The following is a 24,878-nucleotide window of genomic DNA, read 5'->3' on the forward strand; positions in this document are numbered from 1 at the left end:
CTTCAAAATTGTTAAGATAAGTAGCGATAGTAATCCCACAGGTTAAAAGAAAATTAAAATAAAAATCTCAGATACAGATTAAATAAATTCTCAGATTAAAGTAAAAATTACAATACTTATCAGTAAAGATCATAATTTTAATGCATAAAGTGGTAACCATAACTGTTTCACAGAAGTGTTTGTTTATTTTTTTTTCTGCCATCTTTATTGGCGACTTGGCTTCCTTGGCGCAGCAAGGGGCATACTAAACTTCACTTTTACCGAAATTACATATTCAAAAACTCGAGTAGAAATTGTTGCTTCAGTAGTGCATGGAAGTAAATGTACCCAAAAGAATGTTGTAAGAAATTTAATATCATTTAAAATAAGTATTTCATATTCCCTCTGCTTGAATGTAAAGCTGAAACTTTCATTCAGGCTTTTAAATTTACATTATGCTCACATATTTCAATTCATACTTCTCTATTCTGTCTTCAATTTTCTTTTCTATTTACTCTAGAGATTATCTTTTCTTAATTTAAATTTATTTAATTCTGTAGTGATAAGCGTCAATACAAACAATTTGTTAAAATGATTAAAAGGAGCTTTTTTTTGGTTTTTAAAAAAAATTATTGTTTCCCAATATTTATGATCCCAGTTTAATGGATGTAGTAATACTGGGAAAAGTATGTTTTATATCCCCTAAAGCAAATATTTCGTGTTTTCTTTTCCAGATAGCAAAAACTGAAGTTTGTGTTCCAACCGAAAGATTTTATACTACAATGCTTCAGAATGAAATGATATGTTTTATCTAATACTTTGTTCACTGAATCAACTGTATCGAAAAAGCCTTGTCTTCCACAAGTTTGCTCTTTTAAGTGTAGATAAGAAGCAGTATTGATCAAGATGAATGGTAACCAAATAGCAGTGATGAAATGGCCTGTGTTTGTCAGAGGAAGGCAGAATCAACTGTAAGTAATTTTTGTTGATATAATCAAGTTAAAAAGTTATTATTATTTATTTCTAAAATGTTTTCTAATTTCTATGGTAACAGTCAAATGTAAAAAGGAAAATAGAAAAGGATGTGGACAGTCCTCTGCATATAAAGAAATATAAATTTAGTATAAATAAATCATTTACAACTTTATTAAAATATAACAATAAACCAATAGAGAAAGTAGGGATTTATAATTTAAATTGTGAAGATTTAAAAAGTTCTGATGTTTTCTCATCAGAAAAAAGATAAATCTTATGAAATCAAAATTTCCAGATTTTATTTATAATTGGCTGTTTGATGTAAGTATTATGTTCTATTTGTGCAGATTGTGCTCTAAGAAAACAGTATTAATTTTAATTTATACCTCTATGTTTCAAGTGCTTCAATGGGAAAATTTTAGTAGTACCTTGTTTCAAAGTGTTATGATAATTTTGCCTATTTGTTAAAATCGTTACAAAGTTTTAATTGTTAAACATACAAAAAAAAAAAAAAAGAAGAAAAAAAAAGATTAATTTTTTTGATCCTCAATGTAATTGTATGTGTCATACTAGTTGCAACTCAACTCCACATGGTATGATTAAATTCAGATTTGTTTTTGTCAATGTAAATGCACTTTCAAAATTTTTATGTAAATATTCGCAATTAAAGTGTTTTTTCATATCACATCCATGGTAATCATTGAAGATTTTTTACAATAACTAACTACTTAATGACTACTTACCTTTAATTAATAATTTGATTACAAGTTAAAATGATAATACATTTGATCAGCGGAGAATTTCTTCTCCTGACCATGTCCTCCAACAAGATGTCATGAAGTGTGGAAATTTTATAAATTATTATACTCATTAGTTTATCTTTCAGTTAGAGTATAAATGAGGCTTTGAGCTGTTTTCTTTCGCAAATGTATGTATAAAGTTTTGGTCAACAATACAATTAACAATAAATTTTGTAAAGACAATGATTTTAAGTTTTAAGATATTAGAGATTGAAAAAATTCTTAACTTATAAGTATAGATAATGCAAGTCTTTCTGACTATGTGTTATATGTAAATAATGTAGGGATTACCAATTTAAGATTTCTATCTGTAGATGAATAAAAAATGCTGGAATCTGTCTCCAGTTATAAAAAAAATTTGGTTGTATGATACAATTTTCTTGTAACCAATTGCTTTGTATACAAATATTCAGATTTGCATATTTATATAAAAGATAATTGTATTTTTTCTGATAGTTTTTTTTTTTTCTTCTCTCTCTCCTTTAGCACTTTTGAGAAATAAGGAATGCAATTGTTCTTGGATGAGTGATTTTCAAAAATATGAGCAGTTAATCATTTCTGTTAATCAGTACAGCCACTGAAAATTATTTAAAGTTGATGTAGAAAAGTTACACATTTCAGTTTTGTGACCTTAAGAATAATTCTCGAAACTGCAGTTGTCAGTGGCATGTTCATTGAATAAGTGGCATGTTTTTCTACCAAAAAATTTACAAAAAGATTTAAGTAAAAAAATAATATTTCTCATGTTTTTCATGGAAAATCATGTTTCACAGGCAGATAATGTAACTATGGTGTATTTATATGTTATGTTTATCAAAAACTTGGTAATGCTTCATTAGAAGAACCATTTAATTTCTTAAATTCTTGCAAGTTTATGTGCATTGTCATAGCCAGTAAGAGTGTTTTACAAATAATCTATAGTAATAATTAGTTGATTAGTAATGTTAACTCTATAAATTTATTAACTTTTTTGATACTTACATAATATTAAAATCATGCCATTGGCAAGTATAATCAAATTTCAGTTCTGTTGGGGCATTATTAGCTCACTTATTTACTTTAAATTAGGATTTGACGGTTTTTGAGACCCAATTTTAAAAAACTGGTTTTTTTAAAGTACATTTGCCACATTTGAAAACTGGTTTTTAAATTAAGAAAACCAGTTTTCTGGATCGCCTGGATATTCCTCTTCTTCAAAAATAAATAAATGAAATCTACAATTGCAACTTTCAAGTTATCATGTGAGAACATTATTATTTTTTAAGTCATTATTTGTCTTAATTAATTTAAGTCATTAACCAGTTTAAACTGGTTTGAAACTATCAGGTGACTTCTCTATTAATCTGTATCCCTCCCTCTCTCTCTCTCTCTCTCTCTTTATATAATTTTTTTAAACTTTCATTTTCAATTTTTCTAGCTGGTAAACAAAGTTTTGGAGCTCGACCAATTTTGAAATGTAATAACAGCTATGATGTCATAGTTTTACGTCAATCTTTTAAAAATGCATCTGCTGTCAAAGAAGCGTACGTAATAACAAAGCTATACTGGTAAAAGCAGGTCAACTTTTTAAAAACGCATCTGCTTTCAAAGAAGCATACATAATAATAATAATGCAATACTGGTAAAAGCAGGTAAAAAAATATATGTGATTAAAAGATGATGATGAAAATTGCCATTTATGCTTTATTCATTGCCTGTGTGATTTCGAGCTTCAAACCCTCCCTAACAAAAACATCTTGCATGATGAAAATGAATTTTATTGGTTGGGACCGATTCATTTAACAGCTGAAGGCTTAGGGCGTCGAGATGCCATTTTATTAACAAGTGAAGGTATATTTGAATTTCTGTTAAATGAATTAAAAAATTTAAAAACTGAAATAAGTTTGAAATTATTATATGCTTTATAAGAACGAATTCAAGAAAGAAGACAAGTAGGATTAGCAAGTCTTTTGCTGTATTTGGAATATCCACAAAACATTTCTAGTTCAGCGAAGAAGTCTAGTGCACTTTCTTCAGCTTCAAAAACTGAAATTATTTAATTATCTGTAAAGATATTGTCTATTATATTTCCAAATTCTTACTTGGAAAACTATTCTGATGAAGAGTAAATCAAAGAAACTACTAATCATAGTAATGTTTTTTTAAAAGAAGCCATAGAAAAATCAATTAATAATTTTCTTGAAGACCCTGAAAATAAACTTGCAAATCCAAAGGCACTGAAAGCTGAATTTTCATTATTTGAGGTAACGAATAAAAGAACAAAAAAAATTTAGGTTTGTTATTTGATGCCATAAAAACTATAAAATCAAGCTTAGTAGCTAGTGAATGAGTATTTTCTATTTCAGGCAACATTGTGTCCAAAATAAGAACAAGACTTAGCAACCGTTCAGTGGATATTTTATGTTTTTTAAAATCCTATTTTCTTAGGGGAAATTAAAATTAGTGAAAATAATATAAAAATTATTTGAAATTTTTGTTTGAGTTTTCGTTATTTTGTGTAAATAATATGTATATGTAATTCTTAATTTTTTTTAATATTTTGACTTTGACTTCATTTTTTGTTATTTTATATAAATGAAATAAAATATTTTTCCTTATTCCTTTTTTTTTTTTTTTGACAAAAATTTAAAAACCGGTTAAAACCGTTTTTTTTTTTTTTTTTTTTTTCATAATATTGATTTTGAAAACTGGTTTTTCAAAAAGTCGGTTTTTGTATAAACCCTACTTTAAAGGCTGCATCTGAAAGTAGAAAAAGAGAACAATGCTTGTACAATTGCTTAAAATAAAATAGTTATTTCTATTCAACAACTGTTCTCAAAGTCTAAATATTAATCTGTATTGTTATATATTAAAATAAAAATTCTGAACTGTTACTTTTTTTTCTTCAAAAGTAAGTGTCAAGTGTGCAGTTAACAGGCATTGTATCATTTAGAAATAAATTCGTGAAAATAGGCAAAAATATTTATGCTTTTTCTATAAAATAAAATTAATAAATGTTTAAAATTAATATATATATATATATATATATATATATATATATATATATATATATATATATATATATATATATATATATATATATATATATATATAACCAATCTAAAGTAAGAAAAAGTTTGAAAACGAAACTAAAATGAAAACGAAACAAAACAGTTTCGAAATCGCAACTAAAATTTATTACCTATTTAAACTAAAACCAAAAAGGAACTTCATAGTATTTAGAGAGCGCAATTGCAGCTACTTCTAAAACACAGATGAATTGATACAAAAGTATTAGAATCAAGTTAATAGGAAAAACAAAAACCAAATAAAAATAAAACCAAAAAAATTATTAAAAAATATTAAAAAAGAATCCGGCCTGAAGACTTTTTCAAGGGTCACCCTCAGGCAGGGATTCAAATAAAGGGATTTTTTCTGTGAGGACATACAGACATTAAGTCTAACAATGATTCCTCGTGACCCGAAAATGATAAAACTAATGATAAAACAATAGTTGGTATATACGATAAAAGGGATGATTTCAACTTTAAAATAACAAAACTATGTAACTACCATTCCAATCTAAACTCTAAAATTTTCAAAAATCTTATTTTCTCACAAGTTAACAGGATCAAAAGGGTTTGCAATAATAAAAATTCTTATATTGAAGCATCAAATATCCTCCTTAAAAATTTAATTAAAAATGATTTTCCTAGAAATTACTGTAATGTCAATTTTTTAATTAAACAAGGTATGGTTTGGGATTAATCTTTTGGCTTAAATAAAAATAGAAATTTACTTGCATATTGGATCACTCAATAGATGGCGCTGGGTGCCTACCTCTGTTTACATAATTTACCGTTAACTTTCAAAAACAGGAAATCACAATCGATTGTTTAAAGTTTCGTTCACTGTTGGATGGTATGTCTTGGCCTTTTCGTTTTTAATTTTAATTTTAATTTTAATGCTGTTTTTGTTTTTATTGTTATTGTTTTTATTGTATTTTTACTTTGTGGTTTTTTTCTAATTTGTTATTTTGTATTTCCTTTCTGTTAAAATGGTATATCTCTTGAGCATAATTTCGGGGGATTTTCGGGTCACGAGGAATCATTGTTAGACTTAATGTCTGTATGTCCTCACAGAAAAAATCCCTTTATTTGAATCCCTGCCTGAGGGTGACCCTTGAAAAAGTCTTCAGGCCGGATTCTTTTTTAATATTTTTTAATAATTTTTTTGGTTTTATTTTTATTTGGTTTTTGTTTTTCCTATTAACTTGATTCTAATACTTTTGTATATATATATATATATATATATATATTGTTTTGTTCACATGACATACTTTTTACTATTATTTAGCTTTTTTATTGTACATTTTAAAAATTGTTATTTGATTCCAACATACATGTGAATGTGATCTCTTTGCTTTTTAATGATTGCTGGCATGCAATCAATATGCAAATCCTATTTCTTCCTACCTAGGGGGAAATATACCTTCTGGAATACCTTCCTTCTAGGTATTCTATTCCATTGGTAAAAAAATTAATTGCATTTCCATCTTACAAATTAAAGGAAGGAAGGAAGGAATTGAGGTTTGTTTTCCGGCGTATACTTCTGAACGAGTTCTTAGCCTTTGCTGGGTTAACACAATCAAAACATGAATATCACAAAAATACAAATTAAAGAACTGATCTTGAAATAACAAATAAACATTTATCAATAAAATACTTTCTATTTTGTCCAATAAAAACCTGTCTTTTTTTTTTTTTTTTTTGTGGTTTTATCATCTCGGATTGCAACATATCTCTTGAGTGATATTGAAAATACATGTGTAATTGGCACTTAAGTTACAATTCTTTTTTTTTCTAGGAGGATGCGTGAAAATTTGTATTTACCTGGTTATTCATTATATTAATACAAGCTGCCTTGCAGAAACTTATCTGCATTTGGTAGAAAAATAAAAACTAGATAGTGTTAGTATTTGTATTCTCAATCTGACATCAGTTACAAACATTTTTTAGTTCATCCTGTTCAGATTTTTGATATAAGGCATCACCCATACTGTTTTATCAATCTGTTATGCTATTTAATGTTTAGAACATACATATATTTCAAGATTTTTTTAGATTTCATTATTATTTTAGAAATAAATTTAATAAAATGATTTATGTAGTAAATTTGCTAATATATATATTTGAGAGGTAAAGTAAGAAAAGTAGAAAATATAGATATTTTCTCTCATTTTACTTAAACTTTTAAATTTACAATTTCTCTGTTATTAAGAAGATAATTTTGGAAGGAAAAAATGTTAATTTTGTAGATTTTCAATGAAGAATAAAGAGTACAAAATCCAATTATAATATAAGGTTTTAAATAAGTAGATTCTAACTTCTTATGTCGTGTATACATGGATAGGAATATGCTTTCTGACAAAATAAATTTTTCATGACATTACTCATTTGTTATTTTATATATATTTAAAATTATAAGGAGCAAGCGGAAGCTTGTTATTATAGATTATGGAACTAACTAGACCTTGAACACATTTCATCGTATAAATTTAATACTGTTTTATTTATTTGGCTATGCAAGTATTATATAAATCCATCAAGCTTTTTTCTCAGTCATAATAGAATTTTATTTAAGATAAGCATGCCAATGAATAAGCAGAAAGATAAGCATGCATTATGCAAGATAAAATGCCAATACCAAAATTTAAAATATTTCACATTTTTTAATAGTAACTATCTATGACTGTAATATATTATATGTATAATTGTTTGGATTCAAAAAATTTAATAAATATGAGCAATAAGAGGTTGTATTGCAGTTTTAAAATACTCTATGTTTGTTAAATGTGATTAAAGTAAAACAATTCTAAATATTATGCCTCATTGTAAACAATTGTACAAATTTATATGTAAAAAAAAAATCAAAAATAACTTCCCTAGTTCTGGAAATTATTTAATTATTGTAGATAAAGCAATATTATTTTATAGTTCTTGTATAACTTTTTGGATAATTTTTTTCACTGTTCAAAATGCATTTATTCATATAAGAAACATTAAAATAGAGAACATATAATAATGCAAACAATTTTTTATAAGAAATTCATTATAAAAATGTTGTTATTAAAGTTTACATAATCAATAAGTGCTTTATATTAAATTTAATTATCATTGTATAAAAACAATACAACATTTAAAGTATTTTCAATTCGCATTCAATGATATAAAAAATAAATGTTTTACAGATGATTTTTTTTGTAAATAAATTTTTAAAAGATTCCTTTTCTTGATATGAAATATTGCAATGTGATGTTTTAAGAAATTACATACATAAAATATGGCTTTTCAGAATATAACTTGAAATTTAAAATGCCCTCTTCAGTAAAATAGACGGTTTTATACTTTGATTATAGTTCTAAAAATAGAATACATAAGAAACTGAGAAAAAAAAATTAAAATTTCATTAAAAACATATTCTTAAAATAAAATATATTTAAAAAATATATTTTCATCAAACTATAATAACTGTTGTGAAGGTACTAACCGCAGGATGCATTCTCATTAGATATTATATATATACTGTTAAAAAGGAAGAAGTATATGGTTTTAACACCTCATTTTTCTAGAACTAATCTGTGGAAATAACTCAGCTATCCAGTATCACAATGATAGCAAAACTAAAAACAGAACAATAATTTGTTTAATAATATAGAAATTTAATGAAATCAGAAAGTTAATTTTGATGAAATTTCAAAATAACATTTCAAATGTATGTGAGGCATTATGTAATAAAATTATAAATGCAGAACATTTCATTTATGACATTACTTCAAATGTTTATACAATTTGTAAAAAGCTTATGTAATAGTTGGAGAGGTGTTAAACGAAATATTTACTGGTTGCAATATTTTTTAGATTGTTCCTTTTCATGGACAAAGCTGTATTGGACAGATGCATTCAATAAAGTTTACTAATTAAAATAACAAAATGCTTCTTAGCTAAGTTTGCAAGATTTGTCAAAACAAAAAAAGTAAAAGCAGTTATAAAAAAATAGGGGGAAAAAACCCCGTTTGTTTGTAAAATTTTTCTGTTCTCGAAAGGGGCAAATTGATATTTAATAGTCTTCAGAATTGAGTACACAACATTCATGATTTCCGTTGAGTATTTAAAGTAACATAAAATGTATTAATTTTTGTTCCTTTTTTCTATTGTATTAATTTTACATCTTACTTTTAGTACATTTAGAAATTTGAAAATATTCCTAAAAGAATGCGTTAATCAAGGAAACAAAATTCAGGAAGACTATAATGATTTAATTCCATAATAGAATACTATCGTTCAATATCGTAAACTTTCAAAAACAATATTGTACAATATGGTTCTCCAATATTGTACAGCATAGTTTTCCTATATTGGTCAATGTCATTTTTCCATATTAAACAATGTCATTTCCCTACATCATGCAATATAGTTTCTCAATATTATTTAATATAGTTTCCTTATATTGTATAATATAATTTCCTGATATTATACAATATTGTACGTTATAAGACAGTATATATGTAGCATCTATCTATATCTATATATGTAAGCTTATTTTGTTTGAAGCTGAAGGCAGGTTTGAAGACATAGAAAAGACATTTTACATTTTTAAATTCATTTTAATCCATCGCGGGAAGACAATTTATTTACAGGCATACGCGGACAGAACATGTAAACAACAGCGCGCAACAAAAGCAGAAGTAAGGAAGGAATTGAATAAATGATAACTAGTCTTATATAATATGGGATTACCGGCCACGTGTTGATTGAATACTCTTGTTGACCTTGGACAAGGGCACCGAAGGGATCATTTTCACTTGACACGTGGAACTGATGGCGCAACATACTTACAAAGCTTCAACAGTAGAATGGGATCAGGAAACAAGAGAACACTCCCGAATAACCCCGACATGGGCTGAATTAGGCAAAAATTTAGGAAATTAAGTTGGATTAAACCAGATATTAAAATATCATTACATATATTGTCTTACATATTTATAATTGAGATTTAAACTTTTTCCTAGCTTTGCTATTCTTTATTCATATATACATACATACATACATATATATATATATATATATATATATATATATATATAAAGGCGATAAACTATATTCTTCAAAGAAAAGAAAAAAGATTTAATTAAATTTCATAATTTTCTTGCAAGACAACAATTTGAAATATATAAGGAAGATGCTAATATACAATTGTGAAATGTAATAGCATTTCCCTTCAATCCACAAGCATCAGTGTGGTCTGAATTAAAAAAAAGTTTGTTGAGAAACACATATATGGTTACAAGCAGAATAGATAAAAATAACCTTTGAAATAACATAAAATTTTATTAATTGAATGCCTCATCATTTAGAAGCTGTTTTAAAAGCCAAAGAATATGTAACAAAATATTTAGACTAAGTTTATATACAATTTTATTCAAAGAAATTTTTAAGCATGGGCTGTGGACCCAAGTATGAATTTAATGTTTCGTTTTTATATTTTTAAGGAAGGAATGAAGTGGTATGTACTTAATTCTGCAAGCTACTTTAAGTCAAAATTATAAATCCAAAGGGAAGAATTATTTATTTTCTTTTTTTCTTCTGAATTGAGAACTTTTTTTTACAAACATTATTTTTTAGTTCATAATATGCATGTAACTAAAATTTTAAGGAATAAAAGAGTGAGCATATGTCTCAAGTATTCTTCTCATCAAAAGTAAATTTAAAGAAATAGTAAAGATTTGTTGCTGAAACAAGAACAACAAGAAAAAGCTTTTCATGTCTAAGTATTTTAAATAAAAATTAGTTAATTAACATATTTATGCCATAATGCTTTATAAATTATTATTATTATAATTTTTTGATAAGTCTCATATAAACAAATATTTTTAATTTGGAAATGCATTCTCAGTAATTTTTATATAGGATTAAACTTTCACCATATTTTTAAAACATAATGAATTCTTTCAAACAGAAGCACTAATGTAAAATATTTTCCCGCTAACCATAAATGTCGAATTGCACGACAATTTGAAATAATAAGTCAGCATAAAAAAAGTCAGCATTTTTTTTATTTACTTATTAAAATATAATTTTATTCTTATATTAATTTCAGAAGTTAAACTTATTTAAGACTGCCCTCGTTGATGATTTCTCATGAAGCCTAGTAACGATTATTGTTTGCAAGATAAAATAATTTTACGTTTTTCTAGTTAATTTTCCATTCAAACTGTTTTTTCTTTCAATTTTTAAAATCGCCAACTATCCGCGATTTGATAAACCATGCCAATATAGCAACCCCTACAGATATGTCATTAGGATTGTCATAATTTGTTTCGCTCCCGGGATTCTTGCCGGTGCGCAATGCACGGCTATCCATATGTTTGACAGCTGCTGTTGTTAATCTTAGACAGTTTCTGCATTGAACTGTAAGTATAATATATACATATATGTATATTTGTTATAATAATTAGTGAATTAGGACAGAGAAGAGCTTAGATTTACAGAGAGAAGAGCTTAGAAATTCGAAATATAAATTGAAAATCTTTCAAATTGGTCATTTTGGTTATGTAAACATATCACTAGGCTTGAATCTTATGTAAATGTGCTAGTAATTCTTAACAGATTAAATTATTTATTAGTATCTTTTAATAATATATATGATTAATTTAAGAAACACTTATATTAATTATAAAAAGGATAAAATGAGAATTATTTTCTTTATATTTGAAATATTGAGTTTGGCTCCGGACGTTTGAAATCATATACAAATATATACATTTTGAAATATACACATTTGAATATATACATTCTTTTTGAATATATACATTTGAAATATATACATTCTTTTTTTTAATTTGCTGATTCTTGAACTAAAATCCTTTTTAGTTAATAAATGCAGGTGCGATTTTCCACATTTCTGAACGTGTAGCGGACAAATTCAGTTGTTTCGTTTGCTTGCCGATTTGATAATATGCGAATATCATTGATGTGTAGGAACTTAATGTAATAAAAGATCGGCTATTTGCGTAAAATTTTATCTTATTTAGATTTTTATTTTATTATTTATTTATTACGTATAATTTTATATGCTGTGTACCACCTAAATGAGATTGTAGTCTTCCGTTTTCAACGTTCGTTATTTTCGGGAGTGTGATCACGATCGCGGATTGCATGTTAAATTTTTCTTAAGTTGCTAAAATAAAACTACGGGTTTTTTTTTTTTCCAATTTTATAATTTTGTCTCTTAAGTTACGTTTAATTATTACAGAGAAATACAAATAGATGTTTGGTTATTCGATTGCAAGCATGATGGCAATGACATATTGCAGTGACTTTCTATAATGTACAATAAGAAAGAATTTTCCGAATCTGATTTTTTTAAATCTGTTGTAGGGATTTCCTATAAAAAACTATTTTCAAGAGTGTATTTTTGTTTGTTAATGTTTTTTTTTCCTTTAAAATAATTTTTTCTTTTAACCGAATTTGAATAAATGTTACTTTATCCCTAACATTAAATGGCATTCCATAAAAGATGAGCATGAAAAGGATGTAACTAACCAGATACTTATTTTTAATAATGAAATGCAAAAAAATTGATTAATTTTAAAAGGTATTCAATAATATAAATTCTGCTTGCAAGAAATTAATTTTTTTCATCGAAGTTATACTGCCATCATAATTAGAATTATTCTTTAGTATGGATGACTCACTTTTTCTTGTTAATAAAAGATGGAGATTTATGCATATAAGGTTGGTTACACATAAGGTAATTTATGTATATAAGGTAAAGGAAATTTATACACAATTTAAGGATATACAACTTTTCTCAAAATATCAATTTATACTTAGGGGAGAGTGGCTCACCTTGGGATGCTTTTTTTCTTTTTTTTCTCAAAATTTTTTATATTGATGAATTATTTTCAAATTTTTACCTTGTATTTGTTTAACCTTTGCCTACATTATTTAACAGCTTTTAATCTTTAATCCATTATAGAAAATTTTTAAAAAAATATTTAGTAAACTTGTACTTTGTCCCAAGGTGTACTACCTGGTGGCTCACCTTGGGACAGCTGAAAAACAGATATGAAAAGATCAATAATTGAATTACATTACACTTGAAATTGTTTATTCGAGAAAAGAAAAGTATATAAAGTGATAAATATAACTAATTAGAAATTAATATTTCCTAATTTTGTTAAGAAAGCTTTTTATTAGTTGAACACACAAAAAAATTAACAAATTTTATATTTAATTGTAATTAATTGTTGGAAATCAAATACCAAACCCAAAGAACGTTCGGTACTTTGCTTTGGTTCTTTAAGTTTTAATAAAATGTCATTTGAGTTTACGTAAGATTTGTCCTCTTTTTCAGGATAAATAAATGTCAATGATTGATTTAGTCGTCTCAAAAAAGATAACTCATATTCATCACCATCAATTCTTCACTGGTCTTCCAGTTGTATTATTTCCTACCAATTCTGAGAGCATTAAATCTTCATCTTCACTACTGCTACTAATGATCAACTGAAGCTGTTTTTTAATCCTTTTTTTCGCTTTCATATTCATACATTCTTTCTCTTTTACTTGAGTGTTCTAGTTGCTTCTGGTTTTCGAAGAGAAAACATGGCACTATGTCTTCTTTTAAATCCAATGTACCAGTCCTTTCCAGCTTTTTTTTTTTTTTTTTCATGCTCCCAGCTTGGGGGAATATTCTTTTTATTTGCTGAAGCATATTCATATGCAAGGGTACGTGCATCATTAATTGTTAGTCCATAGTGATATTTCGAAGCTTGTAAAATGTAATCTACTAGTTTGTTTCCCTCATCGTTGGTAAATATTTTTCGACTTTGAATCTTTGATACGTACTTGAAGTTAGAATTTGGCTGTTCACTTTTTTTAAAAGTACTAACATGGCGATTCAGAGTTGTCTTACTAACATTGTAGACTGCAGCAGCTTCCCTAAAAGACATTTCTCTTGATAAAACTTTTGCAGCAGCTTTCTGAATATTGTTACCACGAACTGTTTCGTTTTTCTGGTATTCTTTATTTCTAATCCTTGCCATTGTTAAGCCTAATGAGTTCCTAAAAGTAGAAATAATAACTATTAATAAACACAGATTATGTAGATTAAATAAAAAATATTTTAAACATAATATATTTTTGTAAAAATATTTGAAATAAAAGTTAGGTAGTCACATCTTGTGTCCCAAGGTGGACCACTTCCACCTGTCCCAAGGTGGACCATTCACACACAATGAAATTTTAGAATGACATGCTGTTAGGTTTAGCATCAGAACAATAATTACACATGAGTTTTATAGAGAAAGCTTTAAATTTCATTACAGTACCTTTTATTTCAAAATATTTTCATTAAAAATCCACCTAACTACTTATCAAAGTTTTACATGAAAGTTACTAGACATGTTCTCAAAATAAAAATCTTAATAAATTCTTACCTGCTGTATCAATGGAATCAAAACACATCTGAAGATTTGACTGTGCTGCCGTCTATCTGCATCTATAAAAGCTAAGCATTAATTTAAAATCTAGGGCAAAAAATAAAGCTGTCCCGAGGTGTACTGTGTCCCAAGGTGAGCCACTCTCCCCTATATTACACATTTATGTACAACTTACTATTAAATTGCACTTCAGCAGAAATAAACAAAATATCATTTACTAAAATGTAATACTAGAAAATCATGCTACACAGAGAGAAAATTTACCTCAGTTTACTAGTTCAAACCCTTATCTAAAGTATTATTTGCAACATTCAATAAGCTCTTTTAAGATAAAGATGGTTTATATATATATATATATATATATATTGTAAAAAAAAATCATTTTAATTAAACATAAAATTTGTAGAGTAGTTGCACTTTATATGATTTTACAGATTTTGATATGTTTGGAGAAAAGTCTGAATTAAAAATTGTTTCAACTCTTTAGGTGCAGTATGCATACCCAGTGAAGTACATTCTTATTCCCATCAGAGTAAGTATTATTGATTTTTATGTTTAAGTGATTTTAAATTTTTTTAAAAAATTTATATGTAGTATGTAAGAATCATTTCATTTTACAGTTTGTACTGCTGTTATTCATTTTAAGACTGCTTTTCTATCATACAAAAGTAAGCAATTCAAATATCATGTAATATATTTCTTTCATCAATTACATGAATAGAATGACTTAAGAAGATACCAAAATGAAAAATTTTATGAGTTGATCAGAAGTTTAGTAAAAATAAGCACAGCATTTAAAATCCTGAATAAAACTTAGAAATTAACCGATATCTTTAAATTAATATGGGAATCTGTTTTAGGTAGCACCTAGCAGCCTCAGAAAATGATTTTACTATAATCCGTACTATTCTTACCAATGCTGATTCATCCTTATGCAGTTCCCCCCTCCACTTAAAAATATGATATTGATATGCAGATATAATAAAGTAGTTTGAAAAATAGTTTTAGAATTTAATACATATATTATGAATTTGCAAAAATATATAGTTATATTTTTCAATCAAAAGAAGAGAAAATTGCTATCTAAAGTGTACTAAAGTAGAAAAAACTAATGCAGATATAAGGCATATTTATTGTTTCACTTTTTATAAAAAATAAGAAATAAACTTTCTAAAACAAGAGCAGTTGAAAGAAGCATTCTAATGCTCTGAGAAAATGTAGTGCATTTTATAAAAGAATAAAATATCATAATTTGGTGTTTGATGAATTGTTAGACTATGAAATTATTATATTCAAGTATGCATTTTAAAGAAATGTATCTATGCTTTTGAAGAATTACATTTTTTTCTTGTTAAATACTTTTATATAACTGTGCTATAATATATATGTGTTTCTGTGTGTAATGATATCTCTTAATTTAATTTTAATCTTAATTAATTTCCTAATTTTATTTTTATTTTAAATTAGTCCATGTTACTTTAATCTAAAATTTTGTCTTATTTCCTGAACTAAATTGCAGTTTTTTGAAAATTAGTTATTTCTAACATACTCTCTAAAAAATTGTTGATTTGGCACCCCATACTCCCAGCAAAGAGATAAACCTCCATAATTCCTTTTTTTCCTGAAAATAAATTCATAGAAATAGTAATAAAACTGACTTATGAAAAATTTAAAAATATCACCAAATTTCTAAAAGGCTCTGCATTAACTCTTTATATAAATTGTTTAGATATTAAGAATTTTGATGATATTTGCTCTGTATTCAATGAACATTTTATTCAGTCCAGTATTGTAAATTTTGCTGTTTTTTCACACACATAAAAAAATTGACTAAAAATGGTAACTAAATTGATTATTTTCATAAAAAATTATATTGGGGCAGACTGTTACGCTTTAAGCCACAATTCATTCTTGAAGGTTTCACTGATAGGCTCCCAACTCATTTAAAGCAGTTAGTAACCATGAAATCAACTTCTACCTCTACAAAATACTTACAATAATAGCTAAACTTTTAAAAATGCTAAAGCCTTTTAAATCAAACTTGGTTAGGAATAATGAAGCTCTAATCAGAGCAAGACAACGGGCATCCTTTTTATCGTGGCAAAATTTTAATAGTAGATCCCATACTCCGTTTGTACTTCAACGGAGTGCATAGCATCATGAAAAGTACTTGATTTTAGGAAAAAAGAAGATTCTTAAAAGTTCTTAATTTTCTGAAGAAGTGCAAAGTTTTTTGTTTTTTTGTTTCCGCAGGCATTGAGTACAATAAATTGAAAACAGCTATTAATCATTATTTCATATATCAAAAAAGAAAACTGACAGAAGGGAAAAAATTGGTGAAAGAATCCAGGGATTTCAACAATCAGTGCCACTGCATATTGAGATGGTTATTCCAAAAGAGGGAAATATGAAATATGCCAGACTTGTTTCAACTTGAAAAATGTTTGAACTTTTTATACTTTTAGTATTCTAAATAGCAAAGAATTTATTGTAGTTATGCCTGGTAACTTGGTTCTTAAAGAGTATGCAGTTTGGCTCTGGTTGATGAAAAATAATAATAAAGTAGGATATGCAAAAGAAATAAATGCATTAGACTAGGTAGTTGTCTTAAAAGCACACATAAAAAAATATATGATATTTAGTCACTTTTATTTTTATTACTTTGAAGCCTCTTTAGGTTATTACATATTCAGTCATCATTCTCGTTAACATGTTGTTTTGGGCTATCTCTTGAGCAACATACAAAAAGGATTTTACTGTACATTTGTTTATTGCCTTTGTATTTATTTTATTCGATTATGTGAAATCCAGTGTGATGACATTTTAATTTGAAGATGTAAGTTTTCAATGATAGTGACTTCTTTTGCATTGTAATTTTTTTAAATGTCACCATTCCTTTGAAAATTATCATTTTTTGAACCAATCTTGTCAGTTATTAGTTTTTATTTTTTTAAAATTCTGTTAAGTCTGATATTCAAAATTTAACAGAAATAAGAGAAGTTTTATTTTTCAGATCATATTGTTTCTTAGAGTTTTTTTTTTCCCACTGAAATCTCATTCCCAATATATAAAAGTTTTCTTGACTGACAGAGCAGTACAGAGAAATCGCCAGAGCCTCAATTGCTGCAGTTAGGAGTGTGAAATTTAGCAGATTATTTGGATGCTTGGATTATTGAAGATAGATTTAAAAAAAATTTTTAATTACAAATTCAGTCAAAAAATGAACAAAATTTTAACTTGTTTCCACCATAATATCAAAGTATATTATCGCAGAAAATTTATTTTTATTCCTTCTGAAAGTTTATATATAGAATATTTTCTGAAACTGGTGTTGCCACTTATTACTTGTCATTTCATTTACTTTTGTAGCTTCAAATCTTATGCTTTGCTATAGTGTTTTGATAGATGTCATTCTCTTTGAAAACATTAGAAAAAATACTAGCCACCCAAATTCCATCAATAAAATCTTACTACTCTTTTGGGTTTTTTCGAGCAAAGCAAATTTGTTGTCAGTAAGTGTGTTTGTAATTATTCTGTACTGATAAAGAAACCAGGGGTAAAATTCTGTCAGTGGACACAAAGCGGGAAGTATCACTTTAAGCGGATTTAAATTATCATCCATAGATAATTAATAATGTAGACTTCCCCTTGAATGTATTCAGCAATCCACACATACTATACATTATAGAGTATACTGTCAGAAATATGAGCAAAGTTTCCAAAAGCAACATAAAATGATAAACTGAAAAATGGATATTCGGATATTCTGAGAAAATGCAGAGAATTTTGTTCAAAAAGAAAAGAACAAAAATTAATGATTTAGGCTTGCATAAGCTATGGATTTGTCACATATATATATATATATATATATATATATAATATAAACAATTCCATTCAAAATAAATTGAGGTGTGACATCTTTTACAAATACATCTGCACTTTTGAAGAATTATTTTTCTTGTGAAATATTTTTATTTTACTTTTTGAATAAAATGTACTGCACTAAGTACTTCGCTCTTTGGAATTTAAAAAAAAAAAAAAAAAGAAAGAAAAAAGATACGTAGAAATTTCGAATATGGAAAGAGAAATTAAAGAACTGTTAGGAAAAGCTAATGAAACAAAGGATTTTCCACTTTTGCAAAGTATAGCATCATTAAAAAAAAAAAAAAAAAATTACAAAACGTAGAATCTGAAACTGCCAATGAGAAATTTTTTTAAAACTAGTAGTGTTTCTCCACTCTTTTTTACTGTTTTACTTATTTCTTTTCATATAAATATTTATATAATCTAGTTTTTTATAAAAATTAAAGGCAAAATAAAAGCTGTATGTATTAGTTCATTCAATTTAATATATGAATACACAATAATGCTGTCAGATTTTTGTAATTTTCAAGTTAAAATTTGAATTGAACATTTTAAAAATTAGGGAAAAAATAAGTCAGTTATTATGTATTTTTCAATTTTTTTATAAGAATTATTTTTTTATTTTCAATTCGACGATAATTTTAAAAAAATTATTAAAATTCGAAGAAAATTTAAATTCAATTTTTTATTCTCGACGAAGAATTCAGGAAATACTCATCCTTCGTTTCACCCCTTGGCGAGATAGAGTCGTAGCGTATAATGGCTTTTTCCCATTCGCTCTTCAACAATGTGCATTGTTTGTTGAAATATTGGGAATGTTATCCCGAAGGGACGGTGCAAAATACGTACTTTTTATAAATCTTGCAACTCGAAAAACGTTCGAACTTCATTGGAATTCAAAGATGGTGAAGAATTTTTTTTAGTTATCTCTGATAAAAGTACGTTTAACTTTTTTCATGTGTTAAAGAAGAGTAAGCAGATTGGTCCGATCAACGGAAAATAAAAAATAGAGCAGGATGAATTAGATGCTCAAACGATATATCGAACATGGGAGAAGCTACTCTAAAAACATTTACCTCTTTAAATCATTACACATCCGATCATTGTTTTCTTTAATATGTCGTTAAGAGTAGCTTATGAGCAATCTTTTGAACAACCTGTTTAAAGGGATTTTACTGTACTATACTGAACTTAATTTATTGCTGCGTGTAATTAAGTTAGTCGATTGCGTAAAATCTAGTACGGTAGAATTTCAACTTGAAGCCATTGGTTTTCAACTATAGTAATTGCTTTCACGTTTTTTGAATGTCTTCATCTATTTGAAAATTTTTATTTGTTGGATCAATCTCGGCAAATTTTAGTTTATATGAAACCCTCCTAGATCTGGTATTTAAAATTTTTAAAGAAGGGGGGAATCAAAACTTTTATTCTTTTGGGTTTAAATTCCATCATTTTTATAACGATTTTTGCTTTTTCTCTTTTTGCAACTCTTACACATTTTTTTCCTCATAAAAATCTTTCTATACATATAGAAATTTGTCCTGACTGACGAGCAACGTACAGCACAAACCATTGAAGTTAGGATCATGAAATTTGGCAGAAAGTTACTTCTTGAGTATTAGAAGGTTACTAAGAACGGATTTTTTAAAATTTTAATTATAATAATAAAAAAATAAAAACAATTTTAACATGTTTTCGCCATAACGTCAAAATTTATCATCACAAAAAAATTGTTTTCATACAGTTTTAAAAGATTGAAAAGGTGAGTTTTCAATTATACCAATTTTGTTTGAATGAATGCTTTTTAGTTTTAGGAATTTTCGGAAAATTAGTTTTGGACACAATTTGTAACAATGATTTTTTTTTATAGAAATAAAATTCAAAACAATGTCATTGCTTCATGGATTGTTGAGTTACGTTAAATGTGTTAACTTTGTTATTAGAAGGTAAATGAATAACGCTTTCTTTGTTTTAATTTAAAATTCAAGATTTTTACTGATTACGATTCCCCGCATTGTAAGTATTGTTCAATTTTAAGACAATGGGATGCATTATCTCGCGCTAGTTTCAAAAAATACTTCTTAAAAAGTGCTTTAACTGTCATATTTTATTTTCATTTTTCTTCTAACTACAGAGTTGGCCCTTTTTAATTCGTTAACTTGTTTCCATTACTTATGAAACTAGGAATTGTGAAATCATTTTCATTTATTCGTAATATATATAATCGTGTTTTTCAGTGATTTTTTAAAAAGCTAAAGTAAGAAAATTTTATTTTTGCATATAGGTTAAAAAGCAGCTTTTTATTAAATTTTTGAAATTTCAAACGTTCTAAAAAGCTCTTTACTGAACTTCAGGAGTGTACGAAGCGATAAGAATTTTTTTCACATATATATATTCTTTTCCGTTAAAAAATTAATCTAAAAAGCTCAGTTAGAACATTACATTTTTTATCTTTAATTTTTGCAGTTTTATCAACCTTTTGATGATATCCATCCTGGAATGTTTTAGCTCTTAGCTTTATAAAGGCTGCAAATAAAATGTTCTAAATTGCTAAATGTTGTGAGTTACCATAGTAGGAAATTGATACTTTCCATCCCAGCCATGTCAGTTTTTATTTGTGACTCTATATATAAAAGTCAAATACAAAATCTTTGGTCAAATATTTGGTAATTCACATGCTTCTACATCAGTGTCGACATTTTCAGAGTTCCCGGAATTTTACTATTAATCATATAAAAGTTAATTGTTTTTGCTAATGATTTTTTTTTCTATTTAATGTTTTTGACAAGACCAAAAATTTGGTTTAGAACAAAATAAGTTGTGCTTCTGCAGTGCTGTAAAAATAAATATTAAAATTTAAAACATGCACGTTTAAAATTAATTTAAAAAAATACACATTTAGATTTAAACATTTTTCAATAAAAACGATGCTTTAGTATGAAACAACAAATGTTCTTTGCTTAGACAATACTCAGATTTACGTATGCATAATGTAAAAGGATGCTTAATTTTTTTGCCGAATGTAATTAAAAAGTGCCTAATTCTTAAGCAATTTCTCACTATGAACCCTGTAATGCTCTTTTATTCTGTCATTAATACGGTAACTTTGCTCTTAAAAAAATGAATATTTTTTGTGCATAAGATTGTTATCAATGAAAGAAGATAAATAGTAGTTTTATGGCATATTATTTAATTGAAAATTTTGGATAAATCAAACAATTATTATTGATGAAATTGGCTTAAATTAAAAGATTTTGTGGCAGTTGAGAAATAAAAATCATATGCTTATTTCCTGAAGCATTCCTTTATAAATGAAAACATTATGTTGTTGATTTGTATTTTCAAGTTTCTACCAAAGGACACTTTAAATAATTAAAAAAAAAATGTTTTTTTAATATTTAATATCTTGTTACAAAAAAGCATATTAAATAAAGAAAATAATTACCAAAATATTTATAACTTAATTTTTTTTTATAAAAAAGGTACCTTGTGACAATTAGTGACATTACTACAAACGAGTTATTTTTATTTTATTCAATAATATTTTATTTGTTAATATAATTCATGCTACATAAATTTTGTGTGTAATATAGAATTTTGCTTCTGTTTTTTATTAATTATTATTAATTGAAGATCTCGTAAATTATTTCTTCTTGTAATTGGCTTCCATTTGTCCCAGATATGTATTTGGAATCCAGTGTTGCTATTTGAAAAAAATGAAGTTTGAGTAAATTTAAATAATATATTGAAATATTTCATTCATTTCATTCATATATTTATATTCAATCATTCAAGCATGAACAGTCTTATTGCGCGGGGATTATTTTCGAAATAAAGAGCAGTTTCCGGATACGTGGACTGCACCATAACGTTATATTTTAATTTATAATATTAAAGGTTTATTGTTTCTTCAGTTGTTTTGAGAAATTGTGTCAAGAAATATTTAAAATGTACCGTATCTTCACCTAATTTAGATTTGATATCCTATTCATAAAGTTGTTTAAATTTTTGAGCAGCTCCCTTAATTTCAATGTTTTTTCTTTTTGGAAAATTAACCGAAAAACCAGATATGGAATTAATTTTGCTTATAACATTTCAAAAACTGAGCATAACACATCCAGCAGAGGCAAATATGTTTCGGCAGTCAATTTTTTCTTTCCTCTAAGTACAACGTTTTGATACATCTTAAGTATAATCTTAATTTTCATAGAATCAATTAATTAATCTTAGTTTTCGTAGAATCAATTTTTTTAATTTTAGTAGAATCATTAATCAGTTAGTGTCAAATAAACAACTATCTCTGGTATTTAATCAAAATAATATTAAACAACTTGCAGTCAAAATATTACAATGTATTTTCATTGAGAACACAAAGTTCGCAGAATCGCGATATAAAAGGCAGTTTTGATGTATAAATTTTTCTTTTGCTTTAAAGACAAAATTGCATTTGCATCAAATTTATATTTCAAAATCTAAATTCAACAAATTAATTCTCGAAACTTTCTACTTCGTATTTGCTGTGCTACCTTTTTGTATCATTAATTTTCTGGAATTGGCCAGAAAAGCCGCATTTGGTTATGCGTTTCGTTGAAAGAAACAAAGCGAAAAAAAATATTCACTTACAAATAATTACTTATTGGATAAAATTATAAATGAGTTAATGAAGCATTTTTATAAATCATTATTTCGGAAATTCCTCTTGTTTGAAAACTTTTATTAAAAAACAGCAATGATATTTGTATTGTTAAATTTTCTAGAATGGTCTAGGAATAGTTTAATTTTAATTTTACTGGCACTTTAATTAAAAAAAATAAAGCAAAAAAATAGCCAATTAAAAAATGAATATTGCACTAAAATAATGCAAATCAAAGGGAAAAAACAACAATATTTCTAAATTTCATTCTGCTTATTAGCTTTCATGAAAGGGGACTTTTTTTTTTTTTTTTTTCATTTCTACAAATATCAAATTGATAATGAATCGGCTGATATGTATTTTCAAATATTAAATACATGTCTACGTTTATAACCGAGGAAATATTTAAGCAGATTTTTTACGCTCAGTTCTAAACTATCAATCCAGTTTTAATCCAACGTTTTTTTAAGGCAATTTAAATGGCTATTATTTTTACAGTAATGGAGCATTAGTAGTAAAAATTTAAGCAATAATTTGGAAAGTAGTTTTTGTGAGTTTTATATTTAAGGAAACAAAATCATATGTGAAATTTCTTTGTGAAATGAAAAGTCATTTTATTGTAAATAATAATCCATTCTTTTGGTAAAAGTAGTTTTTAAACTCATATATATTGATTTTTCTTTGTTATATTTACCTTGCACTTTATTTTATAGATATTCTGAATCATCATCCAAGATGGAGCGTTTTGCAGGAGATTTACAATACAGATCAATACCGTTAATCAGCAGTAAAGATATTGTACAGTTCAGCTTCATCGTCCAAAAATCGATTTCATATTTAGACTTGAAATTATGCCGTCACAGTAGACTTGCTCGTGTTGCTGGCATATACCAACGCGTGTGGAGCTCACCACTTCATTTTATAAGCACAGAAGAAAAATGTAGAAAAATTCTTACTCCAAGCAGAAGTATCCTCTATACTCTGCATCTTGACTTGCCTAAAGGAAGAGAATTGCCGCTAAATGAAGGAGGACATTTAAGACAACAAAGAAATACCACGTTCGGCGTTGCCAAGACCCTCCCTCATATAGGCGAAATATACATTTATAGGGAATATTATTATGTGGTAATATCTGATTATATCCTCTATGCCTCTTATTCTCTTGACCAAGAAACTCAACTTAACCACTGGTTAAGTCACTTTAACGTCATAAAAGAATCTGAATTTCATCAACTACACATTCGTATAGTAAGTTCTTTCCTAAAGCACGTATATACGAACAATTTGGATTTTTCAGTGTGCAAGGAATTTTATCAACAATTCAAGTTTAAAATGTGTTTATCCAGATATGAAAGTCTTAAATATCTGGAATATTTTCTTTACAATGCGTGCTACAGTGGAAGGAGTTTCGAAGAAGATCGCCCTCCTGCAGAGGCTCTCTCTCATGAACAGGATCTTATAGATTATTGTTTTAATGGCACCTTTGTAAATGTTGTTTCTCTTTTGAAGTGCATAGATTCTCCAAGACTCTCTGCATATAATGTATATGTTGCCCATCTTCTGAAAGTGATGTAAGTGAAAACAAACTTTATTTTGTTCTCACATTTATTGCATTCAATTTATATTTTCTTCTTAATATTTAAATTTTCTGAGATCCTAGATCACTTTTAGAAGGAATAATAGTTAAAATTTGTCACAATATTAATAACATAATAATATACGATAAAACAATAATAAATTGTTGAAAGCATATAGTCAATTCCTGTAGTGATTCAATACACTTACAGATACAAATATGCCTGTGTCATATTTTTTAACAGCTTGCTGTTTTCAGCATATTTTCACCAACTTGGATGTTTTTCACTTCAAGATTCTTGTCTCTTGAATTTCATAGTAAAATTACTTTAAAATATCAACTGGAACTCAATTTTATTTTTGTCCTCAAAATTGAAGATGGTAAGAAAACGTTTATTGTTATTATTATTTTTATATATTTTTTATCAATAAAATACCTACAAACTTCATATCCAGTATATCTGTCTCGTTTACATAATGGCCAAGGATTTAATCAAATGAAGGAGGAATATATATATATATATTACTTTAAATGTGAATTGCTCTTCTTATTTCGAAACTTTCTCAG

General features: G+C 26.6%; 1 protein-coding gene across 4 annotated transcripts in view; it reads left to right on the forward strand.

Moving 5' to 3' along the window:
- The first annotated feature begins 206 nt into the window (after positions 1-206).
- LOC129960354 (uncharacterized) overlaps positions 207-24,878 on the forward strand; it is a 30,825-nt gene continuing 6,153 nt past the window's right edge. The window contains exons 1-4 of one of the 4 annotated variants that reach the window (XM_056073738.1): positions 207-340; positions 714-950; positions 14,726-14,770; positions 23,449-24,306. In XM_056073738.1, coding sequence (XP_055929713.1) covers positions 23,471-24,306 — 836 coding nt within the window. In that variant the 5' untranslated portion in view covers positions 207-340; positions 714-950; positions 14,726-14,770; positions 23,449-23,470. Of the gene's footprint in view, positions 341-713; positions 951-2,240; positions 4,299-6,599; positions 6,764-11,120; positions 11,206-14,725; positions 14,771-23,448; positions 24,307-24,878 lie in introns of those variants that run through there. The other 3 variants (XR_008783578.1, XR_008783577.1, XM_056073739.1) reach the window with 3 other exon arrangements.

The sequence above is a fragment of the Argiope bruennichi genome, chromosome X2 (genome assembly GCF_947563725.1).
Source record: "Argiope bruennichi chromosome X2, qqArgBrue1.1, whole genome shotgun sequence".
In the NCBI taxonomy this organism is placed as follows: domain Eukaryota; kingdom Metazoa; phylum Arthropoda; class Arachnida; order Araneae; family Araneidae; genus Argiope; species Argiope bruennichi.